This window comes from Balaenoptera borealis (genome assembly GCF_965194805.1).
Source record: "Balaenoptera borealis genome assembly, chromosome: 11".
NCBI classification, from domain to species: Eukaryota; Metazoa; Chordata; class Mammalia; order Artiodactyla; family Balaenopteridae; genus Balaenoptera; species Balaenoptera borealis.
Window position 1 is genome coordinate 64,124,394 of NC_138868.1, and position 20,747 is coordinate 64,145,140.

Genomic DNA, 20,747 nt, shown 5'->3' on the forward strand with positions numbered 1-20,747 from the left:
GGTTAATTTAATGCTGCTCCTTTTCTCAGAGGATAACCAAATACTTGGACAGAATTTTCAGAAAGAGGGAATGAATAATACTTCTCATATTTGTAGTTTTAAATAATCTGTTACTCATGACTAAGGCAGCATAATAAAGCCTATCGTAAAACAAGGAGACTGAGGCAGCAGACAGCAGGGAAACTTAGGGGTTAAGGACAGCTTCTCATAGGAAGAGGCATTTCAGGCTGTGGGAAGTAGTTATGGACAGAATGTGGGGAAGAATATCCCAGTCTGAAGGAACAGAAAGTCCCAGCACTGTGAGAAAATGTAGTTCCTCCAAAAGAACAGAAAGGAATCAGGGTGACCTGAAGAAAGACTATGAAAGTGGAATGATGAGACTGGAGCTCAGGTTATCAAGGGAGTGGTGTGTGTGTTAAGATGGGTGTACTTGACCCTAAGTATAATGGGAATCCTCAAATATTTTAAGCAAAGAAATAACATGATCAGAATTAGGTTTTTATAAGATTGTTTTGGCGGCAATGCTCAACTTTATCAGCTGTGTATCCTTGAGCAAGTTCCTTTATTTCTCTAAGCTTCATTTGCCTGATCTGTGAGACGCATATAATACTATCCCCCTGGCAGGGTATGGAGGGCATGCATGAGATAATGCATACAACAGTCATGGTGTATCATCTCATACAAAGCAGATTCTCAGAAAATGGTTATTCATTTCCTTCTCTCGTGGTGACTGACTTCCTCTGTAGAGATACTACCCAAGATGACATGGCCTTTTAAATGCATAGGTAACCATTTAGGATTTTCCTAGATAGAGAGGTCATAGATACCCGCAGTATCTCATTATACACAGGATTCAACGTTTTCTTCGCTACAAGCGTTTTCTTCTTGCCCATTTTGCCCTTGTCTGGTAACAGATAAGTCTTTACATATCTAAAAAGAGAATTGAACAGACAAGAAGGTTAGAGAAAATAAAAGGGATGTGTCTACCTCCACTTTTAAAAATGCCTTGGAAATTGATAGAAATAATTATTTCATGACACTATGAAAAGCAGTATGTAATAAATGCTCTCACCAACACCTTCACACTTAAGCTTTTAAAGTGATTTCAGTGGAATTGATAATTTGATATTGTTTTGAAGATTTTTAAGGGATATTTCCTGAATTCCTTTCTTCCTTTGACCTTAACTAATGTGGGGCAAGGGGAAGACGACAGACCTCTAAGGTGATGCTTAATTCTATTGGCTAGTTTCCTATTAAGAAAAGGCTTTGATGCTTGCAGAATTAAAAAAGTTTTTGTGACTGTCTTTTGAAAAAAAATAATCTGGTACATACCTAATCAAGCCATATGAATGTTAAAAAAAAAAAAAGAAGAAGAAAAAGAAAAGAAACTAAAAGGCTATTAAGCCCAGTTCCTTTTAGGATTGGGTTTATGCTAGCAAAATAATTAAGAATCAGACTTCTGCATAGGGATAAATAGGGAATACCATTCAACTTTGTAACTAAACTGAAATGCAATTAAACCTGTGATTTCAAAGATGAATTGGTAATTCCCTCTAAAGTTCTATAGAATATGATTTAAATATGGAAACTACCTTATTCTAGAATCTTAACTATTTCTGCACCACAGAGCATTATAAAGTATGTCCCACGTGTCCCTAATCTTAGAGAAAGTTTGAAAGTGTGTGGAGAGAGATTGGGGCTCAATCCATCATTCCTCATTTTGCTGCTAAATTTATGTAAACAGTCGCTTATCTTCTCTGTCCCTTGTTTCCTTATCTGTAAAAAGAAGGAATCAGGACAAAATGACCTCAAAGGTCCCTTCCAACTTGAAACATTTTGTGCTTCTCTGATATTTTTATAATTTAGTAGGTTTGGCGTATGAATCTATAAAGTAAACAGCATTTCCCCCCAACTTTTTTTCCCAAACATTCCTTTTAACACAGTCACACACATACCCTCCCTTCAATTACTTTCTTTCCTTCCCAATTTCTACAAGATTAAGAGTAACGAAGAGAAAATAGTGACTCCAAAATGTACTTACGGGTCCGAACGCTGTTTTTTAATATCTGCTGCTGCTAAGTCTTTACACTGGGCCACAAAGACATGCAACTCCTTCAGTGAGTCCACGTAGTCGATTGCAAACTGAATATTTCCCTTCACTTCCAGATTGCCAAAGTCTCCACTATAAACACTCATCACACTGCCGCTCACCTGAAAGCGTCGGAAACAGGCAGTGTTTGTCGCTATCTCATTCTTGAACCCAACACAAGGATCATGGATGTAATCTTTGCTTGCCATTATTTCTCTAGTTTGCATATAAAAGCAGTTAATTTAATACGGCATCAAAAAAGCGTACCAACACAGACAACCTGACATGATATACATGACATGATGACTAGTGTTTAACAAAAATTGCTTCTAGGAGACATAGATGAAAAGTGAAATGCAAAGTTTTTTAGATGCTGACTCATTTCAAAGCAGGGTGATTTTATGGTAGGGGGCATTCAGAGTTCCATTTTTAGGCATGCTTAGAATTTAAAGTGTTAAAGAAAGAGGATGTGAGAAACCCCAGGCACACAAATCACAGTGACACATTGCTCTATCAAATTTCCAAGGCACTAAAAAGGAATTTTACTATGTTACCCATCCACTGAATCTAAGAAAATGCTTACTGAGCCATACACTTTTAGAGGTCAGGAAGGGCAGAAAATGGATGATTGATGAAGGAAGTTTAAAGCCTTCCCAAGGTCACACATTTGATTGTCATCAGCAGAAATTCAATTTAAATAGATTTTTTAACAAAGAGTTTGAAAAATGCAAGGCTAGTAAGAATTTAAGCGCAGATTTATCATTTGTTTAGCATACCTGGTGAGATATGTGCATGTGTATATATATCAGAGATATTTGGATAAGTGTATGTGGACGTATTTACATATATATTTCTACACACATCTTACATGCACACACAAAACTATCTCACTTTATGAAAGTTCTGTGTAAAGTCAAATTCTCTAAATCAAATCTGAGCAACTACACTTAGGGAGCTTTCCTTTGAAAACTCCATTCTGAATCCCTCTATGGGGCAAAGAATCGCCTCTCCTATTCTTTTATGTGAATCAGTACTTTCATTCATCAGAATAAAAGTCTTGCTAAAAGAGAGGTACAATTCTATACCTGCACACAGTATATAAAAGCATATCAGATATAAGCATACCTTGTGATAGCTACCCCATTTGTTGCACAGAAAAATTTAGTGGTTCATCTTGTTGGTAATTTAGGTTTATTTTTTAAGTACTTACATCCAAAAAACCATATTTATTTATTTTGGATATGAACTCTCTTGTGATTAAAACAGAGAAAAAGAAAGATTTAGCTAGCCAGAAGCCAACTGTGGGTTAGAGAAAAAGCTCTCATGCCCCTGGAATCTGAGAAATACAACAAAAGGCCCTTTTACAGTAGCAGGAGCATGGGGGAGCAAGGTTCGCAGAAGCAGAGGGATATTAACATGAAGCCTTTGTTTACATACAGAAGACAAGGACGTCATGCCAGAGGAGCTGCTAAGATTGGTTAAAGAGCTCGGGCTCTTCTTGTGTCTGCTGAGCTGGTAACTGCCTTCTGATGCTGTATCTGTTTCTCTGTCATCACTCTACAAAACATCATACAATATATACAAAATTTAAATTCAGAATGAGTCAAGATCAAAATCTGTTTAGATAAAGATAATATCTTGGTATCCCACTGATCTATGACATTTTCCAAGGTCAAAGTGCTAACTGCCAAGGAATGGTATTCAAGATGGGGTGGGTGGTCTGCCTTGGACCTCATCTTAGGAGGAGAGCAGTGGTTAGGTACTGAAATAACAAAGCGATTTTTTTCACCTACAAGGTGTGGCCCCAAGGTGCATTCTCTTAATATTATACATTTATATTGCTTGGAAAACTTTATTGATATATAAGAGAAATTAACTTTACCTAGGCAATAAATGGTCTAACATTTACTATCAAATCATAAAATGTCATGCCTAATTCCTCTCGTTAACATAGGCTTAACTTCCCTAAAAATCAATAGTGTCTCATTTTACTTGAGACACTATTAAACTAGGGAAAACAAATGCTAATCTGATCTGTGTTTCAAGTTTTTTACACATATGTATATATGTGTGTATATATAATTTTAAACCACCTCTTAGGTATTTCTATAGTGTTATTGTGCTTATCTTTTGTGTTGCTAAAGGGAAGTATATTGATTTGTACATTCTGCCCACATTAGATTTTAACAAATAAAAAAAAAATAGGCTTCCCTGTTGGCGCAGTGGTTGAGAATCTGCCTGCCAATGCAGGGGACACAGGTTCGAGCCCTGGTCTGGGAAGATCCCACATGCCGCGGAGCAACTAGGCCTGTGAGCCACAGCTACTGAGCCTGTGCGTCTGGAGCCTGTGCTCCGCAACAAGAGAGGCCGCGACAGTGAAAGGCCCGCGCACCGTGATGAAGAGTGATCCCCGCTTGCCACAACTAGAGAAGGCCCTCGCACAGAAACGAAGACCCAACGCAGCCAAAAATAAATAAATAAATAGATAAATTAAAAAAAAAAAAATAGCAACAAGATACTTATTTTAAATATGTCCCAGGAAATATTTACCTGGGTCAAGAAAGAAAAGTGACAATAATAAATTTTATTATATTTAGATCTATAGTTTATTAGATGGTAGCTTTAAGAATTTATGCTTCAGAATGAGTTCCTTTTGGGATTAGAGAGTTTATGGAGCAGTTCAGTGGCTCCTGGGGTTAGGGAAACACCTTTATGGAGGAGTGATTAGTTCATGCCAACATATTCCAGGGCCCATGCAATTACATGTCAATATAACAGATGCCAAACCTAACGCAGATTAAGAAAAGGGTTAAAAAATTATGATTTATATGGATGAGAAAAGAATCCTTACTCAAGGGTGAAAAAAAATCTATACATTTTTAATGTCTCTATTATCATACTCCCTTGCCACATGCTTACAGACCATTTCCCCCTATCATAGCCGTAACACATTCTACCTGGTACATCAGATCATTAGTGATTATTGGAAGGATAGGACCTTGTCTTGATGACCTGGAACACTGATTTTCATAAAGTTGGTACTCAACAAATGTGACTGACACTAAGCCTCAAAGGGACAGTGGACAAAGAAGCAATGCCTGATTTCATCCCACTTCCTTTAACATTCAGTCCAACCCCAGGTACTTTGAAAGGTAAAATGATACAGCTTAATTTGGCATCTCTGATGTACAAACTCAAACAATTTGGACTGTCTTTTGTGTGGAGCAGTGAGGCAGCAGGTTAAAACTGAAGGGAGGAGAAAAATAAAAAATCAGGCCAATCAGGTATCATTGGCCTCTCAAATTATTAGACGGTTCATTCATATGACCAACCAAGACCAAAGCATATCTACAAAGGTATAAGACCATAGGAACTCCATGAGGTGCCTATGCTGGCTTCCAGCTAATGAGTTAGTTTCAAAGAACGAGTGATTCTTTCCAAAGGAACTGTAATGTGGGCTCTTAAGCATATGCAAGGGCTGAATACTTGCAGATACAGTTCATCTAAGGCTCAAGAGGAGACAGAACGGTGCCCAGGCTGTAGGGGAGGAGGGATGTAATTTATATATTGTCCAGAGCTTTCCTTACATTCCATCTACTAAGAGAACACTTAAGGATGAAGCTTTTAGTTCACCATTAAAAATCAGACCAAAACTGCAAACGGGAACAGCTAACATTAAGGTACTCTGTGTCAGCACTGTGCTATGTGTTTTCCCTGCATTATCTCACTGACTCCTCACAATCCAACGAGATAGGTACTAGGGAAGCTAAGGAAATTGTCCATAATCACATAGCAAATTAGTAGCATAGCCAGAACTGGGAGTGCCTAACCTCAAAGCTCAGGCTCCTAACTACCTGGCTGCAAGAACATGGAATCTTAGTTAAGGACCTGAGTTCAAATCCTAGATCTACTTTTTAGTAGCTGTTGGATTTGGGAAAAGTTACTTAACCTCTCTGAGGCTCTTTCTTCTTTTATAAAATGGAGAAATTTGTACCTACCACATTTTGTTTGTGAGAGTTAGACATCAGAGCGAATATCAAGTGCCTGGTACTTACTAGGTACTAAATGAATAATAGGTAATAGTCATGTTCTTACTTGAGACAGTAGGTATAGTAGTTAATAGCATGGGGGTCAGATCTGGGCTCCAGTGCTGGTTTAACCCCTTTCTAGGTGAGTGAGGTTACCTTACCTCTCTTACTCTCAGTTTCCTCATCTGTAATATCTGGGGATGATGATGGTGCCCACCTCCCAGGGTTAATGGAGGATTAAATGAGATAATGTACATAAAGTGCTTACCCCCAGTTGATGTCGATAAAGTTTGCTATGTCACTGTTACTTTACTATTTTAACATATGCTTTCAAGCTAATCATGCTACCTAGACTAAGCTTTCACAAATCAACTGTACTCTAAACTACAGAGGAGCTCATGCCAACATTTTTCTGCTGGATTTCTTATTTTGTACCCACTTTGAAACAAAAGTCACATTCCCAAATCTATGCACTTTGACTTCACCACCAATAAGAGTTACTGTATGTGCCTTGCCTTGTTCCAGGACTAACAACACTACCTCTATTGACATGAGAGGCGAAGGTCAGTCCTGCTGACCTCTTCAGTCTCCGCTATGGCTGCATACAGACACACCAACCTTGGCATAGCAAATCCACCTATTTGGTTCCATTTTTCGGAAGGTACAAAACACAAACTTGCCTCATCTTGGAGAAATGCTGGAACAGACTTGCTCATCCTTTTGAGTTTGTCAGGGTGGGAAAACTGATTATCAGGTTGTGAAGGCACTGTGGAGACTAAACAGTAGCATTTCCATTCAAAATTATCCTCACAGTTGTCAGACAAACATAAGGCATAAGTTGAAAACACACTTTTCTTTCGTCTATGAACAGAGATGTTTTTGTAAATTGGTTAAAGGCATAGTAGTTCACATGCACAGGACCATAAGGTAAGCAACATGCAATTATAGAGAGAGAACTAGCAAGGAGTTGAACCAAATAGAAAACAAAAATTTAAAAACCACTAGGTTTACTGGACTGCAGGACTGGATTTGAATTATACTGAAACCTACTACCAATGTGAATTGGTTCTAACTTATATTTTTTCATATTAGAGCTTTGAACCACAGGATCTGTACTTTATTGGTTCATCTCCTTGAGATATATTACATTTTGAACATGCTGCAGGCTGAAAAACTATTTCATCAGATAGCAAGGATCTTTGTACACAACTCAATCATAAAAGTTTTCTGGCTATTGAGTGTCTAAAAGGAGGTTGGTTTCTTTAGTGATTGTTGGGATTACCTGTAAGAGTGTTTCGCCCTCAGAAAGTCGTGAAAGACTACAATTTCAAAACTAATTATTTTTTGAAAATAGAAATTATTTAGATACCTGTCAGTTCAGAGAGTTTTCAATAGAGATATCCCAAGGCCAAGTTTGAATGATTCAATTTAAGATACTCTAAGAATTTACTATGAAAATGTAGCATATGGTTTCTTTCTGATACAGTAAGTATATGTGTGGAAGTCACAGTAAGATGATGAATTCGCTTCCTCATTTGTGTAACTCTAGTTAGAAAACTTTCTTCTTCTTTGCCTAAGAATGACAATGTCTAAGCTTTTCTTATGGTGAATCAGAGCTTCTATATTGAATGGCTTAATATTTTTCAAGGCACTTAGAACAGTGTCTGGCACATATTAGGCCTGGTGTAAATATTTGCTAAACAAATAAACATTATCTGATAGGAAATCTTTAAATTATCTTTTCAATGTGATATAAATATACTGACTTGACTTTCTCATTGAAAGAGATACTAGGAAAACAGATAAATAAAAATCAAATTGTCAAAAAAAATTGTCAAAAAAAATCAAAATAATTGTTATTATTTCTACATATAACTCAAAAGCCTCAAATTTAGTCCTGAGCATTAGCTAAATTCATCTTTAGTTAAAAGAAATCTAATGAAGGAAGACAGAAACTTGAACTACACATATTAAATATTTGCTTATTCACATAATAGTTCTCACCTAGCTTTAGGCTCACAAATGCATCAAAATGCATTTATGATGTCTCACAAGATGATACCTACTTTAATTACTTCCCATTAAACAATAACACATGTGTGTGTGTATTCAGGTGACTTATACTGAAGCAGTATAAGATGAGATCCTGCAAGGGCACAATGTAGCCCAATGAGTATGCAAAACTTTTTTAACATAACACTACTCCCTATTATTTTCAAAAGTATATATCTGTTACTCAAATGTAGTCAGTTTTACATTTATTGGGCTTTAGTTATTTGTGTTTTGATCATGCATTTCATTTTGTCTTGTGGTAAGAATACACTCTTTACTAGAGAAAAGGAATAACCCCAGCCCAGACATTAAGAGTCATCTTGGAAAATATCACAAAAAAGAGAAATTAATTTACCCAGAATTTAGCACACGATTAGCCTATGTCCCTTGACCAATAACTAAGCTAATTAGGAGGTCACATATGAAGACACAGACATATAGGCATACATTGTCTACGCCTATGTTTTGTTTTCACTCCTCAAGTTAAATGTTGAACAAAACACAGAAAGATAAACTAGGATGCCCAAACTTAAGTATCCAGTTGCCAGTTCAAAAGCAACTGGAAAAGCCTCTTTACCCAACACCCCTGAGGGACAGAAGTCTTGTTTCCTCTGCAGCAGCCGGACAGAGAACACACACCAAGGGCTGAAGCCTGGATTGCCTTCTTTCCTAGGTGGTTCTTAAGAATTTGTCAGGTCATGTGCCAAAGCTCAGCTCCTTCATCTCTGGCAGGAGAACCACATGAGCAGAGTTTCAGATTTCAGATGAGATGTCACGGCTTTCAAGCATCAGCATTTCTCTACCTAATGGCTCCTTCCTTTGGCTGCTCTTCTCTTTAAGAATTATCAGCACATCCAAAGACTGCTGGGAAACTGTTATTAAAAATTCTGTGGACTTCTGAGGGCAGGTGTGTGTATCATTATCTTCAACCCTCCAGTGCCTAGGATTATGAAACCACCTGAAACAGGGATGTCAAGAAGACACACAGGCATATCTGCATGCTTTGCTAGCCTCCACAAAAACCTTTTTAATTCACTATTTGTACTCAAGACAATAGTCACTGTTAAGAACAGCAGTCTTAAGATTGAACAGAAAATGGTGAATAATCATTATCTTTTCTTCATGGTGGATATTAATTAGTTGATGCATATTAGCTACCACAAGTGTACATACATTTCTTTCTTTTTTTATTTTTTTATTTTTATTTTTTTTTCCCACTCCCCCTCCCCCCTCTTTCTTTTTTTAAATTGAAATATAGTTGACATACAATATTATGTTGTGTACTAATTAATAACTTGACATTTGCATATATAATGATCACCATAAGTCTAGTAACCATCTGTCCCCATACAAAGTTATTACAATATTATTGGCCATATTCCTTATGCTGTATATTACATCCCCACAGCTTTGTTATTTTATAACTTAACCTTAAAAGGTTAAGTTATAAAATAAACTTAACCTTTTCCCACCCACCATGCCCCCCAGCAACCATCTGTTTGTTCTCTATATCTTTGAGTCTGTGTTTTGTTTTCTTTTGTTTTTTTAGATTCCACATATAAGTGAGATCATATGGTATTTGTCTTTCTCTGACTTATTTCACTTAGCATAATACCTTCTAGATCCATCCATGTTGTCACATACATTTATGACTTGAGATTCAGATGTTCACTTGCTTTATATATTGAACTATACTATTTGAGTTTAGTTTTGAACCTCAGAGCTTAAACCCTGCATATTATAAAATTTGCTCCTATAGATAATGTAGAGAGGCATATATGACCATACTACCTACTAATTGTCAAAGTACAGTCCTTTCTTAGGTCCAGATACATTATAAATTGCTTCATGTCTATAGCCTTGCGTAAAGGCCATAAGAGATCCAATACTCCAGACCATACTGCAACATAAAAGCCAAGTGATATTAGAAGGTGCCAACTTCATTTTAAGTAAAGACTCAAAGAGCAGAGAGACTGGCAAAAGTATAGTAGTACTCAGCAATAACTTGTGTATATATAATACATATACATATGTATACATAAAAATTTTAAACATATATAACTATCCCTCAGTGGAATCATGAATTAATCTTTCAACACAGATAGTAGTAAAATATTTTTAATAAAACCCTTGTCAGAATGAAATAGTTTTGTAAGCTGCAAGAGTTTAGTATAATAATAAATGCTACGTTATTAATGGGGTTAGTTATTTCAGTACATTTAACACCATGTAGAGTGGCAACATTTAGTCATTTGTGAGAAAGATCCTGCTACTCACTTCCTGGAATGCATTCATTTGTATCTGGTTCCTGATCTGCTTTTTGATCTACTCAGAAGAGCAACATTGAGAATAAATACCATTTTAACAGAAAGATGAAAGAGACACGAAAATAAAGCTCAAATGTCAGTTTCACAACTAAGACTGCAGAATACATCTGACAGTTTTTCAGCTTGCTTTCCTCCATTCCCCAGTGCAATTCTTCATTAGCCTCTTTGAGGTCTCCTGTTCAACTAAATATCCAACATCCAGCACAGGAGATGTGCAGTGTCTTTCCTCTCCCTCAATAAGCCACAGCATGGAAAATGGAACGAGCACTGTACTAGGAGTAGTGAAGCTGAGATGCCGGTCCCCACCCTCCCACAGACTGACTAGCTACAAGAGCTTAGACAGATCACCTAATTTCTCTGAGCTTTTCTTAGCTGTAAAATGAAGATAAAAATCACTGCCCCACTTACTTCAGTGAGGTGGTTGTAAACATAAAATGAGAAAGACAAAACTATTACATAAAAGTAAGGAATGACCTTTGAAGAGCTCTGTTGCTGCATTTTACATGAGAAAGCTCAGTTAATATACATTTTTATCATTATAGTGCAGGCAACTTAGAAACCAAAATTCTAGCATACAAGTATAAATTATATTTATGTTTACATAAATGCTGAGCCATAAAAATCAGACTCATTTCCATCCCTCCCACCACTATTACCCTATTCATTTTATAACTGAACCAAGTAATACTTGATCCATTGACAAGCTGCAAGACCTTCTGGCTCCTTAAAATTCAGAATCAGTTAATTTCACCCTTGGTCTATACTTAGTTATTTACTTGAGCAGAGGCAGGATCCCCACTCTTGTTCTGGAACCCTCTCCTTTGACCTTAAATCTTTACCAGTTATACCTAGAGAGATCTAAATGCTGAGACTTGAGAATCAAATATAGGAATTACTTAACCCAGGAACCCACTCCACTTTCCCTGCCTTCACAAGGAGTTTTGCAAGTCAGAGTAGCAAAAATCTGCTCATACCCATAGAAATACAATTTCCTATTTTTAGAAACCCTCGCTTCCCTAGGGTCTCTGATGAGATCCTCACAACAGTATCACCAGCAGAAACCTTAAGAATACAAGCAGTATTAAATGCACCAAGTCAGAACCATTTTATAATAATTTAGGCACAATTCATCACATAGCGACAAATGACGTTCTTCTATTTCTCTAACAGCTGCATCCCGGTGACTGCCCAAACCATCCCAGAACCTAATACACAGACAGACATGCAAATACATAAAGATATTTACCATCTTCAGCACTACGCACTAATTCTTCTGGCAGATTATCTACTTTTGCTTGATCTGTGCAGGAGAAATTAACAAATGGTTAAAACGACTGACCCTTGGCGAGAAAGAACAGTGAGATTGTCCCTGGAAGCCCCCGGAGTTGGAAGCAATTAGTCAAGATGCGGTGAGGGGTGCAACCAAGATGTCTTCCCCAAAATACTTTCTCTTTAGATTAGCTAGTTGAGCCAGTGCCATAGCGGGAGCTCCCATTTCAGCCCCGATGCAGCTTACATCAGCACACTGCTGCACACGGACTCCCAAGGGTTAGAGGGTTAGCTCAGAGCAAGCAATCGGCTGGCAGCAGGAGAAAGCACAGGGCTGCAACAGCCTCTTTATGCTTCTGGAAAGGGTAAGATGCTAGCCATGACTAACACCTTCTCAAACCCACGGTCATTAACAAATATTTCTGTGCGTGCATCATCATTTGTGTATGCCTCTGGGAGCCTTGCTTGGGAAGTCAACTGAAGAGATGTAACTGGGGACCAGCTGCTAAGTGGAATCTTGGCAGGCTACTGTGAGAGTGGGTATCGGTATTTGGAAAGGAGCATGCAGGAATACCCGTCAGCTGATGGTGTTTTTTATTTTAACCCTACACATTCCTGAGTACTTTAAAGCTGCGCCATGGAAATAGCCACATGCTTCTCAGGCAAGAGGTTTGCCAAATTGGACAATTGTTGCTGAGTTTTTTGTTGTTTTTTTTTTCCTCAGGGCCCATCACTAACATCAGGAAGAACAATCAGGGCTGTCCAACAAAGGACTGGACTCGCCTTCTCTGGAAGCATTCAGGCGGATGTGGGGGGTTGGCCACCTGTTAAGGGGGCTTTAGAGGGAATTCCTGCACTGGGGGGAGTTTGGAATGGGTGACCTTCAAGGTCCCTTCCAACCCTGAGATTCCAAGATCTTTGGTAGGGTGAGGACTGCTTTCCAAACTGGGACTATTGCCCCCCAGAGCCCTGAAAATCTCTGAATTTTAAGAATTGTTTAGTGGCATAGCTTTTTCTTTTTTCTTTTCTTTTCTAAAATCTGAGTTTTCAGTCTCAATTGCAGATGCATAAAAATATTCTAAACATGACAATGGTCAATTTTAATCATATGAGTTTGGCAGTGGTTAACTCGCACTCAATAAGTTTTCGCATGACCATCTGTAATCCCAGGGGTGAATTTTAGCTTAAAAATATTAAGAACAAAACCCCAAGAAGTCACAATCTCTAAGTCCCTATATACATTACGCTGTATGTTAGTACTCTAGAAATCCTTCACCAGTTAAAGCAGCAGCCAGTGGGGAACAGTGTGCCTGAAGTGTTGCATGTCAGATAGCCTTTGGGCTTATAATTCCACTATCCAAAAGAAATGCATGAAAAGGCATAAAAGAGAAAGCAAAGTCCTTGAAGCCAGGGACTAATTCATCTCTATATCATGCAAAAATTCATCAGACATCCAACACTGTCATATGTAACACGGTCACTTAATAAATGCTCTTGTTAATAGCCTGTTGATTTTGAGTCCCAGCTCTGCTGTATGAAAGGAAGCAAACTACTTTACCTCCATAAACTTCACTTTCCTCATCTGTAAAATGGGAGTAACAATTTGTCCCTCACAGGGTTGCCTATGCCAGTTAAATGGGAAAATGCATGTAAAACACTTAGCCAAGTCCTGGCACACAGTGCTCAATCAATGTTAGTTATTACCACTAGAACCACTAGCTAAAACAGTCTTTTAAAACTCACTGTACTTGAATAAACACTCAAACTGGGATTCTTCAAGGAAACCTAGTGTTCTAGTAACCAAACCTCACGCGTTATTTTAAAAGCAAAGTTCCAGCCACTTTAGGCTGAGCCTCTTCAGCTCACTTGGGAAAAGTTATTCTCATCTGTTAACCCCCCTTTAGGGTTTTCAGCAGTTTCAGCATGCAGTGAGGCCACAGAAGAGCACATACGCATTTTTAAGCTGAGATGGGGGCATGAACAGTGGGGCAAACTTTATTCTCACTTGATGAATCTGATGCAATATCTTCTAGACTTTTGGAAGGCATTTTCCTAGCAGCACTCCTTTCCAAAGTTTTCAAAACAGGACTGGGTTCTTCTTCTGAACCTGTTGCAAGACAAAACCGATGAATACTGCACAAAAGAAAAAAGAAAACAACAAAGCTCTTAATAATCAACGGACACTGAAATGGTAGGTTGAAAGGAGGCATTATGCCATAAGCCTCTATACTTTTATTCACTCTATGAAGCACTCCAACAGAAGAAAATAAAATTTCTCCACTAAAGAATATTAGTATATTCTTTAAATAACTTTCCTGGTCAAGAAATATTTGTAAGCATAAATGATACAGAAACAAGATTAACAAGATTCCCACATTAATAGAAATGTGCTCTCTTAGTCTTTTACACCTCTATTTTAGGCACATGATTTGTTCTGTGCCAGACTTTGAATCTTTCCCCTTCACTTCTAGCTTTTGAAGACAGCCACAAAATGGTTTTAGGAGCATTAAAATAATTAGCTGAAAACCATAGAAGGCAGGATTCAGATGTTTTAACATCTGTGTATAATTGGGTGCACAGATGGGTGAATTCTCCAGATCAACAAATGTAGGCTTTTTGGGTTTCATGAACTGGTGAAATTTCCAACAAAATGTTGGGTAATGACATGAGGTAGTCAACTTTTTATTTTACTAAGGCATTTGGCAGGGGGGGTGGGGGGGGGAGAGGAAGGTCTCTATTATCTACTAATGCCTTTATTTTATAAAAGGAAAGGCATTTTAGGACCACAAGGAAAAAAGAAAAAAGAAAAAGGGCATAACCAGAGAATAAGAACAGTTCTTTAAATACATCTAATTTTATAAAAGTTTTTCTCTAGATAGTCCTTAATTGTTCCATTTTGACAGTGGAAACTCCATCATGGATAAGCCCTGGTCTGAGTACTCTCATTCATCACTGTTGTAGTCTCAGTGACTAGAACAGTGGCTGGCAACAGGCACTTCGAAAATGTTTGCTAAATCAATGAATGATTCCATTAATGAGTCAGTGAATTTGGGAACTACTTCTCTAGACAATACTTTCCTGAAATGCATCCCAGTTCTGCCCAATGTTAATAGGCATTCTCCAGTAAATGGATCCTAAGATGAATTAGATTTGGGATGCTCTGTGTTCAAACTTAAAAGCGTTCTTACTGCAGACCTTCTCAGTGACTTTAATACGCTTTAGTGTACTAATCATGTGCACGATCTCCCAGCATTCCCTCCCCCGCTTTTTAAAGGAACATACTGAGGTATTGGTTGGTTAAGAGCTCAGCCACAAGTCAAACATGTTAGGCTGCTCATCAAAATTACGGTGCCTTGTTGCCAGCTTCTTCCCTACTCTCACTCCACCCCCACCCATTTATTTAAAAAATAATAATTTAGGTTAGAAGATACAAAACTATGTACTATTTTATACCTCCTACTTGGCTTATAATTTTAAAATATCTTCTCTGGGCTCTGTGTGTCTGGGTGGTTATTTATATTGATGATTTCTTTTTTAGATAGGCTTTTTTGCTGTTCAATCAGTTATGCTGGTATACTTTAACACAGCCATATACATTAAGCAATAGTCTGTAAAGTAAGTGCAAATTTACAAGCCCTTCACCTCCTATAGGTCAATTTGCCCTAGTAACTCATGGGATAGCTTAGTAAAAGTCTACTTCAACAAGTTTAAGATGTTGCCTTACACTCTTGCATATGTCTGGTTTGAGAGACTGGTATTTCATTTTCCTTTTCTCACCAGTTACAAATGTTAAAGGGGCTTCAGCTTGATTAATTAGGATTAAAGGTAGATTCTTCAGTCAGTTTTCAATAAGAGGCCCTACAGCTACTTGCAAAGGAGCCCAAACCTCACAAATCAGCCACTCAGTAAAGCTCATTTGTTCTCATTGAGACTGAAGGGAGCTAGAAAATGACAAATTCTATTAATTTTCTACTAAGGAAGGTGATCAACATTAGTTGTTGTGCAATTTTGGTTAAAATGTTCCAGTCAGAGAGCATCCTTTATCATTTCATCACTCTAATCAGCTAACTTCTAATCCCTATTTGTTCCTGGGTTTCTCTCCCAAAATAGCCAGGTTGCTCAGAATAGCAAACTGAGACAAGCCCTATCTTTTATAGCCTGGCTGAAACCAGAAGCCCAAGTCCACTTAGGTGAATATGGTAATTGATTAAGATCTCCAACCACTTAGCTAAGGCTGGAGCCAAAGAAATGCAGCAAGCCAGGCAATGCCCTTATAGGTGGAATCAGGTGAGGTCATCAGACTGAGGCATACCCTAGAAGGGGAGGATCCTGCAGATAATTGCAAACAAGAGGGAGAGAGTGGCAACAGAAACACCACAGCCCAAGGTATCTGAGGGAAACTTCCAGCCTTGCACTTTGTTCCTGGTACTTAGCCACTAATGTGGTAAACTACTGCTCTTAAAAGGGAAATGTGTGACCAATATGGGAGTTTCTTGCCACAAATCTTACTAGAGACTCCTGTATGGACTGCCAATTAGGAAATTCTAATTAGTTCCAAGAGGAAAGCACACTTGGATGTTTTAGAGGTACTCTCTAAACCCCAAAAGTTTTTTAAAAAATATTTTTGAAACCTAAAAATTCTATCATTGATCACTGAGAATAAAGTCAGATTCTGAAACACTGCCTGATGGGTAAAGCGATCTCTATGTAACTCATTTGATTATAGAATATAAAAGGAAATATAGTTTTTTATTAAAATCTAGGGAGAACTGAAGTACAAAGAAGAATTTAGTACTGTTTGGGATTGTCAAATTAATCCCAATTCTAAAAACTACACCATCCTTTATGTCAGCATTACATAAATCAACTCATTAACCAATCAGTTAAAAACTTCAAAATGCTCACTGGAGGTATTTCTGCAGCTTTCTGCCTTAGAAATGATGTTTCCATCTGAAAAATCAGAGTCAGAGAAACCTTCTTTTTCTTCCTTTTTCTCTTGTCTCTTATATGGTGATGCCAGAATCAATTCAACTTTACTTATTTTTGTAGAGTTTTCTTTGTTTGTCAGGAGAGGAATGGGTTGCCTATTTCTGGGCACGTTAATTGCTTCAGGAGCCTCTTTGAAACCAAGCTCCTGAAAAGCCCCTTCTCGAACTACTGCAACCTCACTTTCATAATTCCTGTCCTCTGGGGGTTTTATAGTTTCAGTGGTCCCTATTTCATGGTCCACAGAAAGTTGTGAGGTTCCAGGGATCTCAACCCCACTTTCAAAACCACAGAGATCTATTCGTAAGTCAGTCACAGCTTTGTCTCTTCCCAACACTTTATCACGTTGACTGACTTGAGATTTGAAAACATTACTCTTAAGTTTCATTTCCGAGGCCTTTGAGGCTGTGCAGTAAAAAGAGGGCACTTTCCCCAAGAACCTGGCCTGCTTTGACTGTGAAGGCTCCTTCTCAGGAGTTTCTTCCTTCACTGACACTTGGAGCTGATAAGAAGGACCGTTAGATGATTCTTTAAGGAGTTTCTCAAAGCCAATCTCAAAAGCACTCCCAGTAATTGATGGAGTCTCAGGCTTTTCTACTGTTTCTTTTATTTCCTTAGGATGGAATTCAGAAGCAGCTTGCCTGGGCACCTCAGTACTATCTATTAACTTTGATGAATAAAGAGTCCCTGTATCACTGTCATATATTGAGCAGGGGGTTTCCATTGTTTCCTTTAGTAGTTTTTCTAAGACAGCACTGAATTCAAGGAGCTCTGATTTAGGCTGAATAATTGTTTCCCTCACAATTTCTGTCACTTCCTGAGATAACTCTTTGCCATACTGAGCAACAGTAGACGCAGAAGAGGTAAGGGTTTGTTCTGATGGAGGCATTTGGGCAGCTAAATAAGATCGAACTTTATGAGTTTTATCAGGAACTACACTGAAGGAACACAAATCCTTTCTGTCTGGAACTAGGCTGTCCATTGTAGTCTGTGATGGGATAACTCCCAGAGAATTTGAGGGGCTACTTTCTACCTGTGCCCCTTCAGGAAATTCTGCTTTTACTTCTCCAGAAACTACTTCCCTCCCAACTGGATAACTCAACCAAGCTTCTCTAAGTAGCTTTTGTAATACAGCCTTTACATCATTCAGTGCAGGTTTGGATGGAAGAAGAACTTTTTCTACAGTCTCAGAAATTTCCCTTTGAGAAGGTACTGCCTTATTCTGAGAAGCAAGATGGGCATCCTTAGAAAAAGGCATATCTTGGGGAGTGTTGGCCACATCCCCAAAAGAACCCTTTCTGTGGTGATAGGAAGGCTGATCCAATGGGTAAGAACCTTCTGCAGCCATCTGAAACAAGTTCTCTATGTTTAGCTGGCACTCACCACTTTGAGCTTTCTGGGAGAGAGCTGTATTTCCCAAAGTTTCTGCCTCTGGAAAAGAAGCTATTATCTCTCTCTGATAGGCTGATGTGTTCTGACTCCATTCTATCCCTTTTTCATAAACTCTACTCTCTTCAGACTCAGAGTTGATCCTAGTGGTTGCCGGTTCACATTCGGTTTGCAAGGGAGAGGGTGGAGTTCCAGTTGCTTCCTTCAGCAGTTTGTCTAGACTAGCAGTCAAAGTGTTCGAATTGACCTTTGGAGGAGCTACTGTTTTGTCTATATGCTCATTAATGATCTCCTTAGGTCTTTTGGCTTCTTCCTCAGTATCAGCAAAATCTGTCTTTCGAGGCCATGTCTTATTTTCAGAAATACCTGGTTCAAGCGCTTGTTTTTTATGAACTTTCCCACCAGAGGGCTGGATGACTGGTGATGAGGCTTCTGAAAGCAGCTTCTGTAAGCTGTCATTAAATGTGTCTCTGTAGTCTTTAGACAAAACACTTGTTTTCACGATGGATTCTTCAATCTCTTGAATCTCTCGGTCAGAGTAATCCTTTTCTTCCTTGAACACTGGAGTAACAAACCCTTCTGTATTTTTTCCCATGTTTTCCTTTGATGACTCATATCCTGGCAACTGATGAGTGAACTTTCTGGGTGGTCTCAATGGAAATGTGGTTTCATTTGGTAACACCTGGAGTGTGCCCTTTGAATTTAATTTCTCTATTTCTTCTCCTGCCGGAACTTTTTTCTGGCTTAGAAGCGTCTCTCTTTCATGGGTATTTTTTCCTGATGATTTAATGTCACTGAATTCTTTGTGTTTCTGGCTATTAAAAGGCACAGAATTTTTTTGGCTTGTGGTAGTATTCTTCTCAATATTATCTTGACTGTTTGGATTGGCTCCTAAGTCCCAAAACTTTCTCAAATTCTCAAATTGAGAGTGATTGTAGACCTGTTCTGTGTTGGGTTCATCCATTCTTTCTTTTAGGGATATAACTTTAAAGTTGGGATTCCATTCACCAATTAGAGATCTGTCTTTCTCCAAAGAGGTATGTATTTCACTCCCAACATTTGAAGGAAGTTGCAGTGGTGGCAGAGTAATGTCCTTTTCATAATGCAAACTGTCTGTCACTGGTAATCTTATAGGCTCAGTTGTCATATTCTGAAACAGAGACACTTTACCTGGTTGGTCAGCTGAAGGATCATTTTTGGATGGACCTGATATTTGGGGCCTGGTCTCTTTAGTTTTATTTGAGGAATAAAAATGGCAGAGATGGGCTGCTTGATCATCCTTATCTAGGAACACTTGTTTGGCAGTGACTTGATTATTATATTTACTACAGACCGTAGATAAACTGTCCATGGACTTCACAGGCTGATATGCTTTAGCAGAAAGTCGTTCCTGACTAAATGAAGATGTCGGTTCTTTATGAGTTAAGTTAGCAGCAGCTTTCTCATCTTCCCAAAAGGATATTCTGTCACTCACTCTTTTGTATTTCTCTCTTTGCACTTGCTTCTGGGGAACCTCACCTGCTTCTTGTAGTTGGACCTTAGGCTTCTTCCAAGGAGATTTATTGTTGGTAGCCTCAGGGGGTGACTCAATAGTCTCTGATTCTGAAGAAGCTTTTAGGATGTAACTATCTCTTCCTTTGCTCTCTCTCTCTGCCTTCACATTGTCTTTAAAACTCCGTTGTTCGATAACTGTTGAAGACTCAAAATTCACTTCTGACTTTCTTCTATTTTTTTCATAAACACAAAGCTTGGGCTCTTCTTCACCTAAACTGTCAACATCCTTAATGTTGCATGGAACTTGATCTTCTGCATGAGATCCTTTGCAAACACTGTAGGAATAGTTATTGGTTGGAGGAAGTACCCCAATTCCTTCTCCTACATTTTTTGAAACTTGGCTATAGTCCACAGTTTTACTCTCTTGATTTGGACTGGAGATTTCAAATGGTTGCAGTATGCCTGGACTTTCCTTGCCTTGTGGGGACAAATTAATAGATTTGGGTTTGATATTCACATTTTCGCCATTTCCAAAAGGCATATTTTCCTCTACCTGGAACGTTGAATCAGATCCCACAGGTGTCAATTCAACTTTGGTGGATAACAGAGCCTTTGAGCCATTTTCTTTTTGACTGGTATCATCTGTCACCAAGCCAACAGCAATCCGTGACTTTGAGTCTGTTTTTTCTTTGGGCTCTATTTCTTGGGAATATTGGAGAGATGATTTCTTGTCATCTGAATGAGAACTTCGGTTCAACCAGTCTAGGACTTTAGATATGGAATCATCGGTTGTCTTCCTTATGTCAGTGGCATGTGGACCAGAGCATGAGGACGTCTTAGCTTTTAGGGACTTGAGAAGAGGGGGCTTACCTTGCTGATGGTCTCTAGAACTGCGATCTGGCACCTGAGATGACTCAGGCTCAACGTGAGACAGTTCATCTGCAACATAGAAATGCTTTTCTGAATAAGAAAAGAGAATGCTTAAAGAATTATTATTCAATCACTCACATTATCTTTTAAAAAGGCACTTTGTATTTACATTTTCTATACCATTAGCTGTTTATACCAGCATTTATCAGGAGTTATAATGTAAACCATCCTAATTAAGATATT

The 20,747-nt window shown here is 38.3% G+C and overlaps 1 protein-coding gene across 19 annotated transcripts in view; it reads right to left on the bottom strand.

The window, feature by feature from the left end:
* SYTL2 (synaptotagmin like 2) overlaps nucleotides 1-20,747 on the bottom strand; it is a 101,456-nt gene that overhangs the window by 8,935 nt on the left and 71,774 nt on the right. For 5 of the 19 annotated variants that reach the window (XM_082343279.1, XM_082343264.1, XM_082343275.1 and 2 more), the window contains exons 8-15: nucleotides 16,671-20,573; nucleotides 13,771-13,872; nucleotides 11,743-11,796; nucleotides 10,447-10,494; nucleotides 6,798-6,892; nucleotides 3,527-3,646; nucleotides 2,042-2,211; nucleotides 828-930 (exon numbers count right to left, since the gene is read on the bottom strand). In XM_082343279.1, coding sequence (XP_082199405.1) covers nucleotides 828-930; nucleotides 2,042-2,211; nucleotides 3,527-3,646; nucleotides 6,798-6,892; nucleotides 10,447-10,494; nucleotides 11,743-11,796; nucleotides 13,771-13,872; nucleotides 16,671-20,573 — 4,595 coding nt within the window. Of the gene's footprint in view, nucleotides 1-827; nucleotides 931-2,041; nucleotides 2,212-3,526; nucleotides 3,647-6,797; nucleotides 6,893-10,446; nucleotides 10,495-11,742; nucleotides 11,797-12,012; nucleotides 13,522-13,770; nucleotides 13,873-16,670; nucleotides 20,574-20,747 lie in introns of those variants that run through there. The other 14 variants (XM_082343268.1, XM_082343266.1, XM_082343280.1 and 11 more) reach the window with 10 other exon arrangements.